The following is a 21062-nucleotide window of genomic DNA, read 5'->3' on the forward strand; positions in this document are numbered from 1 at the left end:
GGTGTCTTTTTCTGATAACACCAGAAACCACATGTGATAACACCTGACACCACAAAGATAGGAATTAATTGCAGTCTGAGCACAATTAATCTTGCAATAGGGATAAACATGAACAGTCAGATTGCTTTTATGGACCAAGTGATACATAAATTTTTTGCTCGTTTATGTAATTTTCTTCATAATAGCTAACTAAAGGAGGGAACATTCCGATACAAGGGATTTATCGAGGTTTAAGATTTAAAAAAAAGGAAAAAAGCTTTGAAATGAAAATTTGTTTGGAACTTACTAATTGCAGAAATACAGGTATCTTAGTAATCAGATTATTTTTGATGACAATGGCGCTACATACAGTATACTTAGCTTATTGATTAATGGTTACTAAAGCCAACTGGCAAGAAGTGTTGTGAATTTTTTTTTAGATATAAAAAGTCAATTATTTGCATCATAAACGTGTCTTACAATGTATGGTTTTACTATCTAAAAGCAGAATAATTTGACTTATCTAGAAATAACCGATATGAAATTGACTTAAGAATCCAAAAGATATGCTCTATAAAGTTATCCTTCCACTTCCCAAAATGGTACTTTTGGGACCTCTGTTCCCTAGACCCAGTGCAATATCTGATGGAAGGGGTGCAGAGTCGTAGGGGTGGTAAGTCTTTGGACCCAGCCCTCTCATAATCCATTTATTTTTTTGTCCTATAATTTCTTCCATTTTCATGCAAATTGTTCATTTTTGGCCTATTTTGATAAGTTGTCCACTTACCCAAATAAAGCCTCGTGTAATTGTATGGGAGGAAGGTTACAATTTTGACCCCCCTCCTACAAGTTTAAAACTACGAAAGAATATCGGCCACTCTGCTATTAAATGATTAAGAATGCCAAAAGTGGCTCAAGTCTCCCCCTCTCCCAACAATCAGTCACGGTATAGGCCTGCGCAGTGTAAACATATTCTTTATTTTGGCTTCTTTGATCCTTACCCAATGCATGGGCTATACAAAATGTTATTCCCATCAACATAACTTCTCTTATTATCTATAAATATGTTAGAGTATCTCAAATCTTACAGGCAACAGGGATACACCGCTTGATAGTGGGTTAACCGGACAATTTTCATCCCCTGAAATTACCCTATTTTCCCCTAGATTTTAGTTAAACGCTGTTACTTGGAAGCAGAAATTTAGGTTCGAATTGTTTATTTCAATGTTTGAACAGCGGCCAGAAATTTAAAACTCAGTAAAGTAACGAGTTGTGAGGATTTAAAGAGTCTTATAAATAAAATTAGAGTAACGCAGTTCGCTTAGATCTATGCGATTTTTAATTAGGTGGAAAAACTCATGGAAGACCTTAAGGGGGAGGGGCTAGGGAGCCGCAAGGACTTTTGCACCAGCCAACATTGCATGCAGATGCTCACTTTAGGACTATTATAAGCGAACTCATCAACTCAACTTTCAACTCAACTTTTTCTTTATTCAACTAAAAAAATACACAAACAATATTATGCCCCAACATGTTTGTAAAAAAAAGACCTTATTCGCAAATACTACCCTCTGGAAACGATTTCCATGTGTGCCTATGAATCAAGACCTTAATATTATATTGAATGCCGTATAAGAAATGAACGTTATTAATAAATTTTATTTTCCAGTCTGAAGATCCTTAACATTTGGCCTTCGGAGTCCTTAGGGCTTGTGGGTCAGTGTTTACAGGTCTCTTCCACAGGGAGGCCTTTCAGGACGTTTATGATAGGACGTTTAAAACTAGTCAAGTCTAGTTTTGTATTTATGTTAACAGTATTTCAGGTTTAACCTTTCTTTATAATATTATTTTTTGTAGCCAATAATTTGGACAGAGAAAAGGCACAGATTTGTCATTTTACCTGGAAAGGGCTCAGTGAAATGAGAAAGACTAAGAACTAGGATTTAGAGAGATATACTTACTTTTCTTAGTAGAAGGATCAGGTGATGCAAGATCATGGATAGATTCTGTTTCTGAGTGAGTTGATGACCTTGAATTTCGGCGGAACAATCGTAGCGTCATTTTTGTCAGTTATTGAAACTAGAGCTGAAACGTAGAGAATAAATTGTTACTTTTCACAGTAACGAAAGATGATAGAAGTTTTATGGAAATCTACAGCATATTTGGCAATATTTTTTTTTTATTGCTTTTTATAGGACTTATAAAATATTGTACCCAAGTCAAAGAATGTTTTAACCATCCCCCTAGACTGTGAAAAATACCTTTCAGGTATTTTAATTGAAAAAAATAATTGAAAAAGAAACAAATTTGCCCCCCCCCCTAGATTTTGAAAAACACATTTATTTTGTAGGCCTATCTTCATTGAAAAAAAACAATGAAAAAAAGTCCTCCCCCTCCGCATTTTTGTGAATTGTCATCCCTGCCTGGGCATCAAGCTATGGCTAATTGTAGAAAAAGCCAAGACAAATAGCCCAATTGAGTGAGAGGCAAGCCTGGTATTAATCCCCTTATTAGGATTGTATAAAAATGATGTTGTTTCATTTATTAGGTAAGCCACCTAAGCTTTGCTAAGCCAACTAAACTTTCTCTTTGCATTTTGGAATGTTGTTTGAACAAAAACCAAAATGAGAATTGGTGTTCGCTAATAGTCTTTTACCAACAATTTTAAACATGATTGTTTTAAAAAACTTGAATGCTAAGTACTCTTAGGTAGATAGAACAGAGTCTACGATATGTGCTTCATGAAAACAATATCAAAATTTGTATTCCGCGAACGTACACTTCATGGCAAAAATCCAGCAATAGTACTACGAGAAAAGTTTTGCTTGGTTACCAAATAAATGCGACGGCGATTAAAACCAAAAGTTTAAATATATGTATTTTTTTTATTGGAATTTAATGTTATTAGATCGAGAAAGAAACCATAGTAAATACTGCATAACTTCAAATAAAGCTGAAACGCAATGATGATTCAGAGGACTGCCGTTGTTGGCAACACGTTTCAAGTAATTTTTCTCGTTTTTATAATTGGAAAAAACCAAATTCTAAATGTTTTTTTCGTTCTCTTTGTCATAGCCTTTGATCTATGGACCATATCAAAGCTTTACCTTATCAAATTTCTTAATTTGATTCAGAAAGAGTAAGGGGCATCAAAGTATGTTCAGCTGATATATTGCTGATAGTTTACTGCTCGAAAAAAAATACCCAAAAAGAACATTTGCCTTGTCGGAGTAATGTTAGAAGCAATAAATTTGAGGCCAGAAAATCATTCTTCACAGCAAATATGGTGCTGACAGCTAAGTAAGAGGTTTGACAATGTCGATAGTCTTTGGCACATCGTGTTCCCTAAAACCGCTTAGATAACACCGCTTGTAGATAACAGAATCTAAAAATTTTTATTCAAGAATTTTTTTTTGAAAAGTAACTGTTTATTCTCAAGTAGTGTCTATTAATCCTATGTTCATAATTATTAGATAGCAATCCTATATTCTAGACTTGGTAATTTTGGATAGAACTAGGATGAGATAATCCTACGTTCCAGATTAATCCCAACCACTTAGATAGGATAACTGTTGTTTCAAGCTTTCTTCTATTTTCTAATTTAAAAAATACCGTTAATCGTCACTCTAATCGGGCAATCAAAAAGTTCACGTTTGAAAGTTAAACATTGTCCGATCTAAAATGAGACTAGTGAGATACACTACGTTGTGGTTTTGTGTAACTTTGATTTTTCCGCAAGTCTCATTATATTGCGGCCCGAGTAACGATACAGTTTCCTGGAAAAATCTTATTACTTCAACCATCGATACTTTGTATCGACCACCAAACTATTAAAAATCCTTTAGTCGAGTAAATTCTTCCACGCTTCAAAATGCTTGGCCCGGCAGATTATGCACAATCTATGCACAATCCCGGGTCTTAAACTGTCTTTTGACTTTTTTTTTACACTTTCCACGGGGGTTTACATAGTCTAAGGACAAAATTATTGCCTGGTTCAAAACCTATTCCCTTGAAATATCAATTAATCTCTCCTGTGTTGACCGTAAAACTGTAAGATTTAAGAGATAATCAAGCCTAGATTCAATAAGCTTTAAAGCAAAAAATTTCCAATAAATGCTCGAAGACCAGCAAACCGTGGTAGTTTAGACTTGCTCCGGCAACCAGAACAAACTGGATGGGTGCTAAACTAGCTTCGGGTAACCAAGGTTGAAATATCCTAAGAAACTTGGTGTCTATTGATTTTGGCGCTAAAAATTAATTGAATGACTATTTTGATCAGTAACCAGAAACACTCAGTAACTAGTTGGCGCGTTTATACGAACCCTAGTAATTATAACTTAACTTCCGACAAATCAGCACCAAGGAATGGGAGGGGGTAAGGGAGTAAATATTGAAAGTAGTTCTGGGAAATTGTATTTGTGCTAGAAAAATGGCTTTTCAGGCCGAACAATGAGAATCTCATGTAAGCTATTAAACCAAATTTTCCAATACCCTAACATTTGACATTATGCGACTGTAATTAGAGCGGTGATTCTCTACCCAGAACAAAAAAAAGAAAAGTTTGAGGTTAATAAATTTTAGACTTTCAAATTAATTTAAGCTAAAGTAGTAATAATACTTTAAAAAATAGCACTTGTGGCATAGAGACTATCACAAGTAAATATAAATATCACATAATGAAAAAGGAAACTTTAGATGCAAATATGTTGAACTTAACTTGTAAATGAGAGTAAAAAAAATGGTCAATGTTCCTATTACCTGAACAATTGTTTAGGGTCATGAAACTATTGTTAATAGATGTATTTTGACTTTTTGAACATCTTTTCTCTCTTGCAAAATTACCGCAAACTCACCGTTTTGGAGTTATTATATATTTGCACATTAGGAGAGGGGTAAAGCATAGCATATATTAAATACAGCAATGGTTAGTTTATGTATTTAATATATGCTATGCTTTACCCCCACCACCCTGATGTGCAAATATATAGCCCAAATTTGTTTCTAAACTATTACAGATTCGCGATTCCAAATATCCGATCAACGAAAACGGAAATGATAGCAATTCTATATGTGTAAATACAGGATGTTTGGGCCAGAATAACTCCATAACGGTGATTTTGCGGTAGTTTTGCAAGAGAGAAAAGATGTTCAAAAAGTTAAAATGCATCTTTTAACAATAGTTTCATGACCCTTAACAATTGTTCAGGTAATAGGAACATTGACCAAAAAAATAACCATTAATATTTCAATGGTGAAAAGTCTTTGATTTCAGACTGAGAAGCTCTCACCTTACAAAAGGTATCAAAGGACCTTCGTAGCCGGACACAAGGACACAGGGTGAAACCTGAACAACATTTTTGTAATTCTAACTATAATGTTTTTTAGTGTCCCCTCTGTTACTAAAAAATGATGGGTAACGTTTATATTTACGAATTATTCAGATAGCCAAGAAAAGAACTTATCTCTATAGTCAGAATTGAATCCAGAATCCATTTCTATCATTCATTTGCGTTGGAAATGAACTTTACCCCCATCCCTATATAAACCAATTCAGGGTATATTCTGATTCAGGGTATATATATATATAATATATATATATATATATATATATATATATATATATATATATATATATATATATATATATATATATATATATATGCACATTAGGGGGCTGGGGGTAAAGCTCATTTCCGATGCAAATGAATGTCATATTTGAATTTAGGCCTTTTTTGCAATTTTGACTATAGAGGATGACACGCCTCTCCCCCAGAAATGCCAGCTTCCAAATTTGGTTTCCCTTAAATTGTACTTTTATCCGATAAATTTTCGGTGTTAAAAAAACCTTTTAAATAATCACCTCCTGCTTTGACTTACTTTCGGTAAGGTTTGCTCCTACTTGCTTGATATTAATACCCTAATACTTTCAACAAGAGCATACCACTCTTCCATATTCCAGGTAGGACATTTCTGTCATCAATTCCAAATTAAACTAAAGAACAAAATCCAGGACCTGGAGAAGTCAGCAGCTAACCCGGTGAACATACAGGTACAAAGAGACACTCCAGGAGGAACTATCTGCGTCAGGTTGAAGAAACAAAGCTGAAGAAACAAACCCTTTGGCTGAGGCAATAATTAAAAGGAAAAGTGGCCGCGGTTCAAAATAGGGATCATGTGTTAACTTTGTTCTTCAAAAACCTTTAAAATTAGAAGCTGAGGCAAAATAGTTAAACGAGTCGAGGTGATATTTGTAAAGCCTTTAATCTCTTGCTTAACTATCATTATTAATGTTCTTGAACCTATTGTAGGATATGCATATTTCATTAGGATAAAACGGACCGCGTTTTGGTTGTGGCATCCATAGAACCCCTTACTTCAGGGGCGTAATTTTTGCGGGGTGGGAGGGGGACAGCCACCCCCAGATCCCAATTTGTAAGCCCCCTTAGATCCCAGTTTGCCCCCAGGATGAAATTGAGTTTGTTCAAAATATTTTCAAATCTAAGATAAGTCTACATACTTCAAGCATCCACAGAAACGGGTCAGTTTTCTTTAGTATATCTTTGCCTTTGTTGTACTATATGGCTCATTTCTCAGTTTTCACTCTCATTTTCACTTATTTTGGGAAAATTGGCTCCAATTTTGCTCCCTCCCCCCATATTTTGACAAAATTAAGCCAGTGGGGGCTTACTCCTTTTGTTTTTTGGGGTTTATTTTGTTGTTAAAATCCATTCCCAATAAGATATTACTAATACCGAGATTTAATAACATCAATCGTCTTGTGAATGCCATTTTGTAAGACGCGTTAACACCCAGGAGAGTTCCTTAAAAAGTATAAGCTATTCATTCAAAATCCTTGAAAAAAGCTAGTTCTAATTTTAGGTTAGTCTTCCATGCGTTTAACGATATTAGTCATTTTTGTATTTTTAATTTAAAAAAATTCAAGTCTAGAGAAAATATCTTTTTGCAGCCTATTATGGAGGGCGTAGAAACAAATAGTCGCAGTTTTAAAAAGCTCACATTAAATATAGATAAAAGTAATATTTTCTTGAGCCCCATCTTTAGCGAACTGGTTGAAGTTGAGTCTGTGCTTGTTGTGACAGTAAGAAAAAAAAGAGATTCAAAGAGGTCAAGTGAGCCATGATTCCTGGATTAATTTTTTTTAACCTAATCACCTTTTAATTATCCTGTGAAATGTGGCTATTTTAACTTTGGTCCATTGTTGATTAATTTAAAAAACTTTTTCCAGAAAACAATTTTTTCAATGAAAAGCAAAGAGTTCAATAACACCAAAAATGAGCGGAAATAAAGTAAAATAATCTTCCGAGCGTAAAATTACCACGAATCACCACCAATAAATACATAAAACCCAAAATGAACAGAAATTACAATAAAGAACCAAGTCAAACTCAAATCGATCAAAAAATTAACATGGGTAGTGCTGACATCCCCCATGCCTTCTCAAGACCAGCACTTCACTGAAAACAACAATTTGACAGTTCGCACTTTACTGAAAACAACATATATTTTAAATGTTTTCACTTTTTTTACTTTAATAAATAAAAATTCTTGAAACTTTAAGGAATAAATATCACTATGCATATTTAACTACAATCCACGGTCACTTGTTTTTTTTCTCAGTAAAGTTCCGGTGTGTTCTCTGTTTCAGTAATGTTCTGGTGCGATCTGGTGATGGAAAAAAAAACATGTTTACTTTCTGCTCCATCGTTTTTCTTTTCGTCTATTTGTGTCTCTCACGGTTTTGTATTTTTCGTATTTTCCATTTCTGATACTTCTAAAACCTTTTTCTTGAGCTAACGAATGCTGCTCAGGTGATGGGGTAGCTCTTTTAATATTCTTATTTTTGTTTATTTTACTTCTTGCGACTTTCGATATTGGTTATAGAACGTCGTTAGATACGTGGTGGTCTCATTTCGGTTCGGTGATCAGTTTTACGAATTAATGTCTCATTTTTGAAAAATACCAATTCAATATATCAGATGCCTATAGTGGAGAGCCATGAGGCTTCAGTGCATTATTATTTATTTTCCAGAAATACTTCATACGGAAGGGTGAGGAGTCGTGCAAACTTCAAAAGGGGCTCATTTGATTTAAAATCGAAAGTTCTAGTGCCCAGAAGCGATCAGAAAAGTGACTGAAAAAAAGAGTCAAAAGTGATTGGAGGGCAACAATCTCCATTCCCAAGCTCTTTTGTCCCAAATACATCCGATCAAAATTTTGAGATTGCCATTTCGTTTAAAATAGTCCAAAGCTCAAACAGCTACGCCTTTAGGGTTGACAATAACCCCTATAGCCTCCGCAATAACTCCTATAGCAACGGCCCATTTTTAACACATAAGGTTTTTTATTCGGATTAATGCTAAGAAAAGTTACCAAGTAAAGTTTTCAAAGAAAAGTAAAGAGCTGTATTAAACCAAAGATAAGTAGAAATAAAGTCAAATAGTTTTCAAGACGCAAAATTACTATAAATCACCCTCAATAAATAAACGAAACCGTAAACGAACAGAAATTACAATAAATAACCGAGTCAAATTCAAACGAGCAGAGACTAAGAGGAGTAGGACTGAAACTTCCCGTACCTTCTAAAGACCAGAAAATAATTTGAAATTTAGTGGAAACAATCCTAATTTTTGTAGCTCTGTGTTTATATTGCTCATAAGACCAAAAACCTGCTTAGAATGTCAGGCGGACTACCGTGTCTTAGGATTGACATATGACCGATAAGTCCCCTGGACTCGCGGGCAAACGGGGAGTCCTATAGTTTTCGAAGTATTTGGGTAAACGGTGGGAGTAACTATGACTCTCTTACAAATACTTGTGTGTCAGCTTTTGGAGTGGCACGACCGCCTATTGTCTCAGGCAGGTTGACTAAGTTTTAGAATTGACGCATGATCGTTAGGTCACCTATTCTTTCATTCTGAGCTCGTAAAATCTCTAAGAATTCATTCATTTTGCTAGCATTTTGTCTAAGATACTTAACTAATCAGAATAATCTAAGTATAGAAGAGTTTTGCTTCCCCATTTGATTCCGTGTTCTCCCATTGAATGTGGTGTGCTATTTAGGACAAAGTCCATCAAAATGATTCAGATAAATAGAGATAGAACGCAACCCTGCCTAACTCCTGATCTAATACGAAACCAGCTACTAAAATCATTTCCTACCTTAAGCGTAGCAGTGTTATTCGCGTAAATAACACTAATCATTTATGTGTTTATCTGGTATATCATACAAGGACAATACCTTCTAAGAAGTCTATTATCAGCTGAATCAAACCCTTGCTCATAATCTGCGAAAGTAAGGACTAAAAGCGTTTGATGACTCAGGCACTTCTTAATTATTAATCTAAAAGTGAAATTTGGTCGAAGCATCCTCCACCCTTCTTAAACCACAATGTTCTTCTCTTAAAGATTCATCTTCAGCATGTCTAGGTCTAAAAAGTCTCATCATACTAAGTAGTTTACTTCCTACAGTAATCAAGCTATTGTGTCTATATACACCACACTAACTCTTATCACCTTTCTAATTGAGGGGTTTAATTTATGTTTTTCTAAAATTGCTAGGTACTTCCCTTTTTTCAAAAATCAGATTCATAATCTTCAGTAACTTATCTCTAACTTCACAACCACCACACTTAAAAATCTCATTTCCCACACTATTAGTACCTGGGGCCTTATTATTTATGAAACCTTTTAGTACTGTTACTAATTCTTTCTCACAAAACAAATTATCCTTCAGATTCAAAGTTTCACAAACCTTTTAATTATTTTATATCTTTTTCTGTTACTTTATCACAGTTTATCACACTCTAGAAATAGTCTGCCCATATCTCTTTAACTCTTTGCTTCTCACTAATAGTGGTCCCATTCGTATCTTAACTGGACCAAGTCCATATTAACTATTCCCTCTCAATTTATTAGAGTGCCTGTATAATAGTTTAGTATTACGCCATCTGGCTGTATCTTTCATATCTTCAGCAACTGTATCCATGGCCTCCATTTCACATCTCCTTTATTAATATTTTAGTGGTTTCTCCACTTTTATTTACATTCCTCTTATTTTTATATGATTTATAGCTCAAATAGTTCTTGTACAGGTCCCTCCTCGTTTCCGTTAAACTAAAATCATTTTTACTAAATTTTCCTAGTTGTGTTTCAATTTTCTTCTCTAAGACGCCATCAGCGACTCCATAAAACATTTTCCCAAATTACCCTAGTATCTTGTATTGATCCTGCCAGTCTTCAGTTTACAATAACAAAATCAATAAGGTTAGCTGTCTTACAATCATAAGTATACCATTTAACTTATTGGCCATATTATAACTAAATACTGTATTGGTGATAACTAGATTGTTATACTTACAAAACTGATCTGTCTGGAACCATTCCTGTTTTTTTTTTCATACACAAAATTTATATAGGCGAGGATACCATCTTTTCTTATTTCTGGCACCCTGTTTATTAAAATCTTCTAATAAAAATACTATATTTCTACCTGGAACTCTGTCTAAGAGTTCCTGTAGCTGTAAGTAAAATTTATCTGAGTTACTACTATCTCCATCGGTTGGTTCTATAGGAGCACTGCTATTACTGATACCCTGCACTTTTTAGTCATAAAGTGAGTGACTAGCATTCTGTCAGTAATATCTTCCCAGCCTAAACAAGACTTGGTAGTTTCTTTATTCATCATGAGTCCTACTCCCTGCCTATTCACCCCATCCTTCCTTCCTGAGTAAATAAATTCTTTATCACCTAATTTCATGTTTTCTACCCTTAGAGTATGTGTTTCAGAAACTACTAATAAATCCAGTTCAAATTGCCCGAATTCCTCAGTCTAAATGTCGATACAACAGTTCTTTTTATACGCCGTAACATTCCAAGTTACAATTTCCATATTCTTTACATCGCTGAAATTATTTTGGCCTCAGGGAAAGCAATAGTCCTAGAATCAGTGAAGGACGAGGACTACTACGTCTTCTCAAGTCTACGGGAAGTGCTTAAGCCGGCTTAGGACCGGACAGCAAGAAGTACCTGGGACCTTCAGTTGAATGAATGCTTTGTGCAAACCTGAGCTTTTCTTCGTCACAACACGGTTTACCACATTTAGCGATGCTATTCTGTTAAAAAGAGCGGAAATCCTTCACTGACAATCTCAAACCTATTACCTCCAACTCAATATATATTCATATCTACAAATATTATATTATGCTGCTACGGGAGTTCCTGCGAAATTGCTAATACGTCCTTTTGGCAACCTGAATGCACACAGTGTGTTTCGGTTTAGTTCTACGTCCTGATATATATTCGCTGGACGTTTCACTTTTATACCCTTAGCCTGAGTAAAAGTAGTAGTCGTGCAAGTAGTAATATTGACAATAGTGGCAACATTCACATAGTACCTTTTGGCTGGTGTTTTTTGCCTGGGTGGGCAGGATGTTCTCAACGTAATATACTAAACCGTTCCCGAGATATTGCTTATACGCCTTTTCAAAAACGTGCATGTATTTAGCTGTTTAGTGAGTTTTGATGTGGTTTGTTTGAATTTAGTTTGTTCTGAATTTTTTTTTTGGTTTTGTTGAAATATCCTTAAGGGACGTTCCGTGAAAGTTTCACCTTGACACCATTAGTCTTACTAGTTTTAGCAATCATAGAAGAAGTAGAAGTACTAAAATACACAAAGTGCCTTTTGGTTAGTTCCAAATCTGCCTCAAGATATCTTGGAAACACTCTTTTAACCATCTACATGCTTAGTGTGCTTTGATCTATAATTTGACGTGTTTTGATTTTGTTCAAAACTCTCCTCAACATTCTCTCAAGGCTTTAACTGAACTTTCTTAGCCTTTTTGGACTCCGAAGGCCAAAAGGCCCAAATAAAGGAACAGCCCCCGAGGCAAGGAATGATATTCCCTCAATATTCCTTGTAAATTTCACCTTCATACCCTTAGGATTAGTTGTAGTAGTGGTCAGAGCAGTAACAGAAGGAGTACTAGTAGTAGTAGGATTAGCAGTAGCACAAACAGTAGTAACGCTAGCGGTAATAGCAGTAGTAGTATGCACATATTGGTCAGCTGAACATGCCCCTTATCAAGCCCTGGAAGTTTCAACTTAATACACTAAGCTGTTGATATGATGTTGCAGATATGCCCTTTTTATAACCTGCATACCCATAGCTTGTTCAATTTAGTTCAACCTCATCCCCCAACAACCAAAGATGTTGGGATATGTTTGGGGAATTAATGAGAGTAGAAGGAGGGCTGGCTACCAATCACTTTTGGCACTTCTAAAAGGAGGTAGAACTTTCAATTTCCAATTGAATGAGCTCCTTCTGAAATTTCTGCGACAACTGCTTCAGTACGAAGTGCCTTGGTGAAAACAAAATACAACAATGTGCTCGTATCGCTTTTTGCTTAGGTAGCGCTATTGCCCTGCCTATGAATAGAGAGTATTTTGATTTTGGGTCTCCAAAAAGGCTTAAGATGTTAAGGTAAAACTTTAATAAAATATTGAGAGGGATACCAAGTGCAATCAAAACACACTATATGCTTGCTGGTTATCAAAAGGGAATATCAACAATACCTAAGGAAAGACCGAGGTTATTAATTTGAAACTTTCAAGGTATGTTGAGGGGATGTTGAAGAGGGCTTGACAGACAACTAGTACCCATCTCCCCTCATTGTTCTTTTTAGGTGTCCCTTCTGCCCAAAAATACTCGAAATTTTGAAATTGTCATTTTCTTTAAACTAACCAAAAGGTTTAATAGCAAGCCACCAAGAATAACATGGCCCCACAGCCCTGGTGGGAGGGATTGAAAATTTTACAATTTGCCCATTGTTTATATGCAGGATTTATCATTTAGAAAAGGGGAAACGTTTAATTCTAGGTGTATCCGAAAAATCTAAAGGTATTAAGGTGAAACTTTGGAGAATGTTGAGGGGTAGGTTAAAATAAATCAAAAGGTACTATGTGTATTCAGTTTATTAAAATGGAGGGTATGTAATATCTTAAGATTGACTGAGGGTACTAAAATGGAGCTTTCAGGACATGTTGATGGGAGGGATTTTGGAAAGTGATAGGAGGGCTGTCAACACCGTTGTTATGCCTTTTTTAGCTGCTCCTCCCTCTAGAAATATTTGATCAAAATTTTGAAATAGCCATCTTGGTCAAAATAATATACTACTAAAATATTAACAACTCACTGAAGCACCAAGACACCTGAAGCTAACACAGATACGTCCGGTTCTTCTCCATCCCAATCTATTAAAAGCCTCTCTTTTTACACCCTCCCAAGAGGTTCCCATTTCCTATTTCGCATTTCCCACTTTCTTTACGACATCCTCCCACTGAATTCGAAGACGAACCGTTTTTTGTTTGGCACGGGACGGTTGGCCAACAATGACAATCTTTGGCAATATGTCGTCCTTTCATTTCATCTAGGATGCTTAAATCATCATCATAATGCAAGTCCTAGAGAGTTTACTTCCCCATTTGATTCCATGTTCTCTCATTGCCTCTGCTATGTTCCTTAGGAAAACAAATTCTACCAAAAATCCATTTTTATGGGGATAAAACGTTACCCTGCTTAACTACAGATTTAATACAAAACCAGCGAATAACCACATTTCCTACCTTCACTGCAGCAATGTCATTCATGTACAGAGAACTAATCACTTTAATACATTTATCTGATATACCATATATGGTACACCAAACCTTCGCTAAAGATCTTCTATCAGCTGAATCAAACGCTTCCTCATAATCTACACAACTGAGGACTAAAGGCGTTTGATGACTCGGCACTTCCTCAATTATTGATCTAAGAGTGAAAATTAGGTTGGCACATCCTCTACCCATCCTAAAACCACACAGTTCTTCCCTAAAAAGTTTATCTACAGCGTCTCAATGTCATAACAGTATCATAATACTAAGTAATTTGCTTCCTACAGAAACCAGACTAATGCCTCTGTAATTACCACACTCACTATTACCACTTTTCTTATGGAAAAACTTAATTAAAGTTTTCCTAAAATCGCTAGGTACTTCCCCCATTTCAAAAACTGTATTCATAATCTTCAGTAGCTTATCTCTAACCTCACAATTTTCTTTTTCAGATTAAAAAGATGTTCAAATGATAAGCCGTATATAAATGATGCAATAAAAGGTTTAATCCGGTAAAAATTAAGACTGTTCCTCCAAGAAAAAGCAAGTTATAGCAAGTTGAAAGTTGTTGCAGTCGGAAGTAGTTATTGTCGCAACCACTCGTATTTACAGCCGCAGTAGTAGCAATAGTAGTAGTAGTGGCCCGGAAATTTCCAAGCTAATACCCTTACCCGCTTCTTAGATATTACAGATATGCATTTTCAATAGCTTGGATACCGAAACTTCCATTTAATTTAGCTCAACATCCCCCTTCAGTATTCTTCAAAAGTTTACCTCAATACCCTTAGCCTTTTCTAACACACCCAGGATCAAAAATACCCTGTTTCCCAATAATAGGTCCTGCGGGTAAAAAAAATGGACAAATTCCAAATTTACACTCCTTGCCTTAGGGACAGTAAGAGTGTGGCATACCCAAGAGCATAGTAATTAGACATTTTGACTATTTTAAGTAAGATGGCTTTTTAAGATTTTTGTCGGTGTTAAGGATTGCACCTAAAAGAGGAAGAGGGGAGATTGGTTGTCCTCCGTCCCTTTTTCAACATCCCTCTCAGCATGCCTTTAAAATTTCAACTTAATACCCTTAGCTATTCCTTAAAGATTGCTGTTGTGTCCTTTTTACAACCCTTTTGCATGTGATGTACAATGATTTTGCTTCACATTGCCCTCAACATTCTCAAAAAATTTTATCTCAACATCCTTGGCCCTTTTGGCGACTCAGGATCAAACGTGGTCTCTTTAGTTAATAACCAACCTTATATATAAGCAATGTGCAACATGGACAGCTTACAAAACTTGCCCCAGGGGTTGTGGGCCAATAACAAATTTTGATAATCAAAACAAGTAGAAATTAATTTAAAAAAAAACTTTCCGAAAAAGAAGTTTCCTAAAGAAAAGTAAAGAGCCATATCAAGCTTCAGACCTGTTGAAATAAAGTCCTATAATAACTCAAACTCAAAACAACCAGAAATTACAATTAAAGAGTAAATGAAACCACAAAAAACTGAAATTGAAACAGATGATCATATCTAGGTACCAGATACTGATATAGATGAAAAGATAAACCTTAAAACAAATAATAACTAGATTGAATATTCAAGTCAAACTTAATAAGAACAAAATTTTACTTCAAGTAGGAGTTTAGCTACTGCCCCCTTCCTTTTCTCTAGCTGTTTGAGGGTATAAAGCCCATTTTGTTCTTTGTTCTTTACTGAAAACTAACTATAACCTACAAACTTTTATTTTCATGCTTTTAATTTTGAAAAAAAAATCATGAATTGCTGATCTTCCAATGACTATATATATTAAATATTCAGTTACTATATATATTAAGGTCCGGTCATCTTCATTATTATAGTTATTTATTTTTTATTTGTTATGGATGTTTTGGAAAACAAAGCACGCTGTTCAAAAACAAATAGTTTTCAATAAAACGCAAATGACACACAGACACAATAGGCTTTAGAACTTTAATCAGTTAGAGGAGGGGGAAGGGGGCAGTTGGTAGCTCCTACTTGAAGGAATTTCTGTTAGTTTTAAGTTTTACTTGAATATTCAATTTAATTTTACTCGTTTTAAGATTTATTCATTCATCTATGTTACTACTGTTCAGGGGTGTAGCTCCAGTATTTTTATTGGGCCGGGGCACAAAAGGGGTCTAAATCCAGAGAGTTAAGGGGCACAGACTATATAATAGATTTTTCTCCAAATTATTGGGTGGGAAACTGCCCCCTTTCCCCTCCCTAATCACGTCACTCCTACTGTTATCTTTGTGTTTGATATGACCATTTATTTTAATTTCTGTTCTTTTTGGGTTTGAATTAGTATAGGACTTTATTTCTGCTGGTCTTAAGTTTGATATAGCCTTTTAATTTTCTTTGAAAAACTTCTTTTTGGAATTGTTTTTAAAATTAACCACGTACAAAATTTTTTAAATTAATAAAGCCTCATTTGATTACCACGCGTGAAAACACGGAAGTAGTTGAAGTTTTTCTGATATTACTCTGCTGCCTATCCTTGCTTTTTTGCCCTTTTTGTAAACATTGGTGCATAAACTCTTTGAATCTCAACATGACTGTTGAAATTAAATAATATTTATCTTGACAAAGCAGTTTTTTTGTATATTAGTCAAGACGATCACGATCATTAACATGTAGTCTTAGAATATAAGCCAAGGTAATTCGAACTATTAAAATATCAATTCGACGTAGTTGAATACAAATATAAAGTGCCAATTTTTAGCAGGAATAGGAAGCTGGAAGTGAATTTGTAGTTGCAGAAAATGGAGCTATCAAAAACCTTGCCATTTTTACTATCCATTTTTACTACTACCGTAACCTCCAAATATGCCTGATTAAATCTTGAAATAACCATTTTATGGAAAATAATTGAAATCGTCACTAAATATACCTCTGAAGATGACATGAGTCCCAAAGCCCTTGGGGTAAGTGACGTAAATAATGCAAGTTGCCGATTGTTTATACCCTGATTTATAATGGAAAAGAGGAGCTTGTTTGACGTTGGGTTTGCGATTGGCTTAATACTTTCAAGGATCACTCTCTTGGTCAAAAGATTCAGCCAGGTGAAGGGGGTATAGGGCCTAGAAATAGACTGACAATGTCTTTCTCTGATTCGCTTGGAACTTACAACAACAGTCCCTTGGGTCAAGAGGAGCATGATTTACAAAAAAAAATTCAGGCTTGACCACCCCCTCCGAATACGGGCCCCGAAGAAAGGCCAAGACATTTTTTCCTAATCGACTAAAGATTTATATCTTAAGTCCTTGAATCATGATAGCAAAAATTTAGAAGCAAATATGGAAAAGATATAAATTTGATCTGTCAAAACATCAATAAAAAAATAAATGTAATAAAGCCACCATAATAATGAAGATGACAAAAGATGAGTAATGAAAGTAGACTGATCGTTTAATATACAGTGATATAATTTTCTGGGAATCTCAGCCAATTTTTTTTTCGTGCAATAATTATAAAAGAGGAAATTTTAAAAGTTACTATCAGTAAAGCGCAAATGACACTACGACCTTTAAACAGTTTAGGGTTGGTAGTCCTATCCCTGTTTTTAGTAATTAATGCTCGTTTCAAGTTTGACTTTTTAATTTTAATAAAGACAGGGGGCTAGGCTTTTAGCTGGTTCATTATGAGAGCTCGAGTTAAACTTTTTTTAAATCCTTACATATATCATTTTGATTGAGTTTATCCTAAAGAACAGCACAGAGGTTATGGGAGTACAAAGAATTAAGCCAGAGGGTAAAGCTCAAATAGAAGTCGACAATAGTGCCCTAGATACCAACCAGTAAATTGCACTAAAATATGGTTAGGTTTGATTTTCTACGGCTATAATGAATAATAAAGTTTAAGGGTTGGGTGAAGTTTTACAAGTAATAGGTTGCCAAAAATTATTCTTTTTGGGAATGAAACTAGCCGCTGGCAGAGAACGAAAAATAGGTGGTCTCCAAACAAACTTGGAGGAAGTCATAAAGAAAGATCTAAAGGAAGTAGGAAGTTTATGAAAGGGAGTTCTAAGTGAAGCTCCTTGAGGGATGGAGGAGACGTCTCCTCCATACAACTACTATTCATCGATGTTTTATTCCTTTTGTATCAATTCCCTTCAATGGATAGAACAGTCAATTGGCTAAATAACATTTTTAATATAAGACAGTTTTCAGTAAGGGTCCGAGCCGTCTGGTCTGGCAACACCACGAGCATTATTGGTAGTTTCTATTAGTTTTAATCTTAACTTTATTGTAGTTTCTATCTTAACTTATTATTTATCCATTGTTATTTTTGTTTGTATTTAGTTTAGCCTTTATTTGAATCATTTCTTGTTGCTTTACGTTCTAAATTCACTCTTTACTTTTAAGGAAGATATTTTACATCATTTTAAGTAAGATATCAAGACACGCCTACTGAAATGCTTGGGAGAAAAAGAGTTATGTCAGTTTTATATTATTTTTCCATAACATGAATAATAAGGTGACAGTAAACCATATTTTTGAATAGAAAAACAAATTTATAACGTTTCGAAGTTACTAGTAAAGCGCACCACGAGTGACCATCGAAGACGGATTTATTTAACCATCGAACAGTAACAAAATCTCCTCAAAGTTCCTTGAAAGGTGCTTTTTTTTGCTACGCCTAGTGGAACAAATGAAAAGTCTAACACAAAACATCCGGCCTTTAGTTTATTTGATTAAATTGATTAATAGCAGCAAATTTAAAGACTAAAACAAAAAGAAATTAACTTGTACAAGATGTCTACCCCAAAACTAGCCGATGTCTTAAGATTTACCATAAATAAGGATGGTGCTGCCGTCCTTCAGAACCCCGAGAAGACCAGTTTGTCATCTACGCTTTGTTACTAACTAAATGAATAGCTCAGATTTGAAGCACAACTTAGCCAATTGCTTTCTCTAAACATTTGAAAAAATGAATAAAAAGAAAAAACAGTGAGATATTTTTTAATGGAAAAGCTAATTTAATTGTCAGAAATGGTTCTTGTCAAGAAATTTCCAACGAACAAGTTTTATGCTGTGGCCCTCAAGCAACCCAACGAATAGAGCAACATTTTGGGCTGACTGACAACTAAATAAATAGTTGTAATGGAAGTTGATTTTCCATGCATTTGAAAGGAGTGAAGAATGCGATGCAGAAGGAGTGAAGAATAGGAAGATGCAAAATAATGCGGCAACTGCAGAGGCACCCATCAATTCTGTCAACCCCAGCCAAGCTTTTCTCGACTATAGTAATAGGAAGACTCCAAATTGCCCTTGATCTCAACTTGCAGGAAGAACAGCATGGATTCCTGCAAAAACGGTCCTTTGCCGACCTGACCTTTACTCTACACATGATTTTGGGGGAATCTAATGAATGGAGGCAACGCTTGTACATACTCTTCATGGACTTCCACAATGCGTTTGTCAAACCCTTGGATAGTCTTTCAGTTCTATACCAGTTCTGTAAAACTAGTTTGTCTACTAGTTGCCATGTGCGGAGAGACACAAAAGTTGTGTTAAAGCCTCCGATTACAACACATGCTACCTCAAAGTCATGACTGGTGTCAAGCAATGCAGCGTATGCCACCTTTTCTCCTATTACTGCTTGTTTAGACAGATCTTTAGACTACATCTTTAGACAGTTAGATGAAATAGCAATCAAAGGAAAGCTTCTCCAACCATCGACTTTGCTGCCAATGTTGGGTTCACAGAGGTTTGCGATCAGAAGATTCAGGAATCCCTGAACAAACTTGCAAAGAAAGCTAAACAATTCGTATTACACATCAACACTCCAAAGAATAAAGCTATGCCAGTTAGTAGTTCACCCCTAAGAATACAAATAGAAGGCGGAGACATCGAGCAGGTGACATACTTCAAGCAGGTTAGGTTGCTCTAACCTAATGCTCCACATGCCTGATCACAGACTTCCGAAAATTCTTCTTCACTGGCAATCAGTAGCACCTGTTATTGAAGAAGACCAAAGAACACGCTCCGTAAAACGTATGAACGTGACAGAAGAGCCCTTCAGACGAGTCTCATCCCCGAATGGGAGGATGTCCATGTAGCAGCCCATTTGATGGAAGATTAGAGACTACTCACTGCCGCACTGTGTTCCTCTGGAAGAACTACAGTCAAGTTACAATCAAAACCTCAAGAACCTTCAAAATACTAACTTATAATCACATAAGTTGGTTATTAAAGATTATCACGGACTCTTTTGTTCTCACAGATAGAGTTTAACTATGTTTACTGTTGAGCTAGTGTTTGACTAAGTGGCTGTATTTAGTTTGTTTTAGTTCAATACAGTAATCTTGTAATCTTAAGACGTTTAAAGATTAACAATTAGTCAGTTAGAAAACTCCTTCCATGATTATGATTTCCAACAAGAAGTAATATGTTCAGTGTTTTGTGTATACTTTCACATTTAAGTATGGTACTGCCACCCCTACAACCCGCAAATAAATTACTCTGTTTGCACTTAGCAGGTTCTGATTTCATACTTTTATATTGGCTTCAGATTTGTATAACAAATAAATATAACAAATCAAGGGAAACAATTTTTTTTTGAAATATGTGCTGAATCTGATGTGAATTTGACAAAATCAGTCTCTCATCCTTAATCAGCAGGCTCAGGTATCCTTGTAAACTCATTTTGATGGAATCTTTCCACCGCTTATGAAGTATGTACTTGTCATATTTTGATCTAGGACCATGACATGCGTCAAAATAGGCAAAATACATCAATACGCGGGAATGTGGCGAGGGTGGGATACGGTCCCAGAAATTAATACTTAATGTGTTTCGCTTTTGTCCTGAATTATCAAAAGCTCTTAAGCACTATTTCTGATACGAAAAAAGGAAGAAAACCAATTGGACACGACCCAGGTTAGGTTCTTGTATGACTAATTTAATATCCTTGTATTGCTCTGATTCCAACAAGTTATGGCATGTCCACCCTTTCATACAAACGAAAAAAGGGAAGGGAAAGTAGTTTGGTTGGAGAGGATACGGTTCTAAAGCCCTACTTTGGGCCTTCAATGATGTAATTGAAAATTTATACATGAATCATGTGTACCTTTCTATTGTAATGTATGTATTGAGCCCATGTTTTATATGGATTATTTGCTCTAATTGGGACCTTCCCCCCTGGGGCAGCACTTATCGTGTCACCTCCAGACACATTTTTTGGACCTCTCGATTGTTTTATTAAATCGCCATCTTGAAATTTTTATCCAAAGGATTGAGATAAGATAAGTTATTCAATTTCAAAAAATGTAAAAAAAAAAATTAAGCGGCAAAATGTCAGATAGTTAAAAAGGTAAAAAGTAAAACCAAACTAAAAAAGAGTGAGATAAAATTAGCATTAAAAAGGTTTGAAAGAGAACATATAAACAAGGGG

The 21062-nt window shown here is 35.3% G+C and overlaps 1 protein-coding gene and 1 long non-coding RNA gene across 4 annotated transcripts in view; one reads left to right on the forward strand and one right to left on the reverse strand.

Moving 5' to 3' along the window:
• Positions 1-6063, reverse strand: part of LOC136036112 (PDZ domain-containing protein 2-like) — a 36208-nt gene extending 30145 nt beyond the window's left edge. The window contains exons 1-2 of one of the 3 annotated variants that reach the window (XM_065718126.1): positions 5921-6063; positions 1941-2064 (exon numbers count right to left, since the gene is read on the reverse strand). In XM_065718126.1, coding sequence (XP_065574198.1) covers positions 1941-2040 — 100 coding nt within the window. In that variant the 5' untranslated portion in view covers positions 2041-2064; positions 5921-6063. Of the gene's footprint in view, positions 1-1940; positions 2065-5839 lie in introns of all 3 variants that reach the window. The other 2 variants (XM_065718125.1, XM_065718127.1) reach the window with 2 other exon arrangements.
• LOC136036114 (uncharacterized) lies at positions 108-20198 on the forward strand. The gene is made up of 3 exons (XR_010619638.1): positions 108-166; positions 5939-6220; positions 14103-20198. It is a non-coding gene; the product is annotated as an uncharacterized LOC136036114 (long non-coding RNA).
• Positions 20199-21062: the final 864 nt, after the last annotated feature.

This window comes from Artemia franciscana, chromosome 15, assembly GCF_032884065.1.
Source record: "Artemia franciscana chromosome 15, ASM3288406v1, whole genome shotgun sequence".
NCBI lineage: Eukaryota > Metazoa > Arthropoda > Branchiopoda > Anostraca > Artemiidae > Artemia > Artemia franciscana.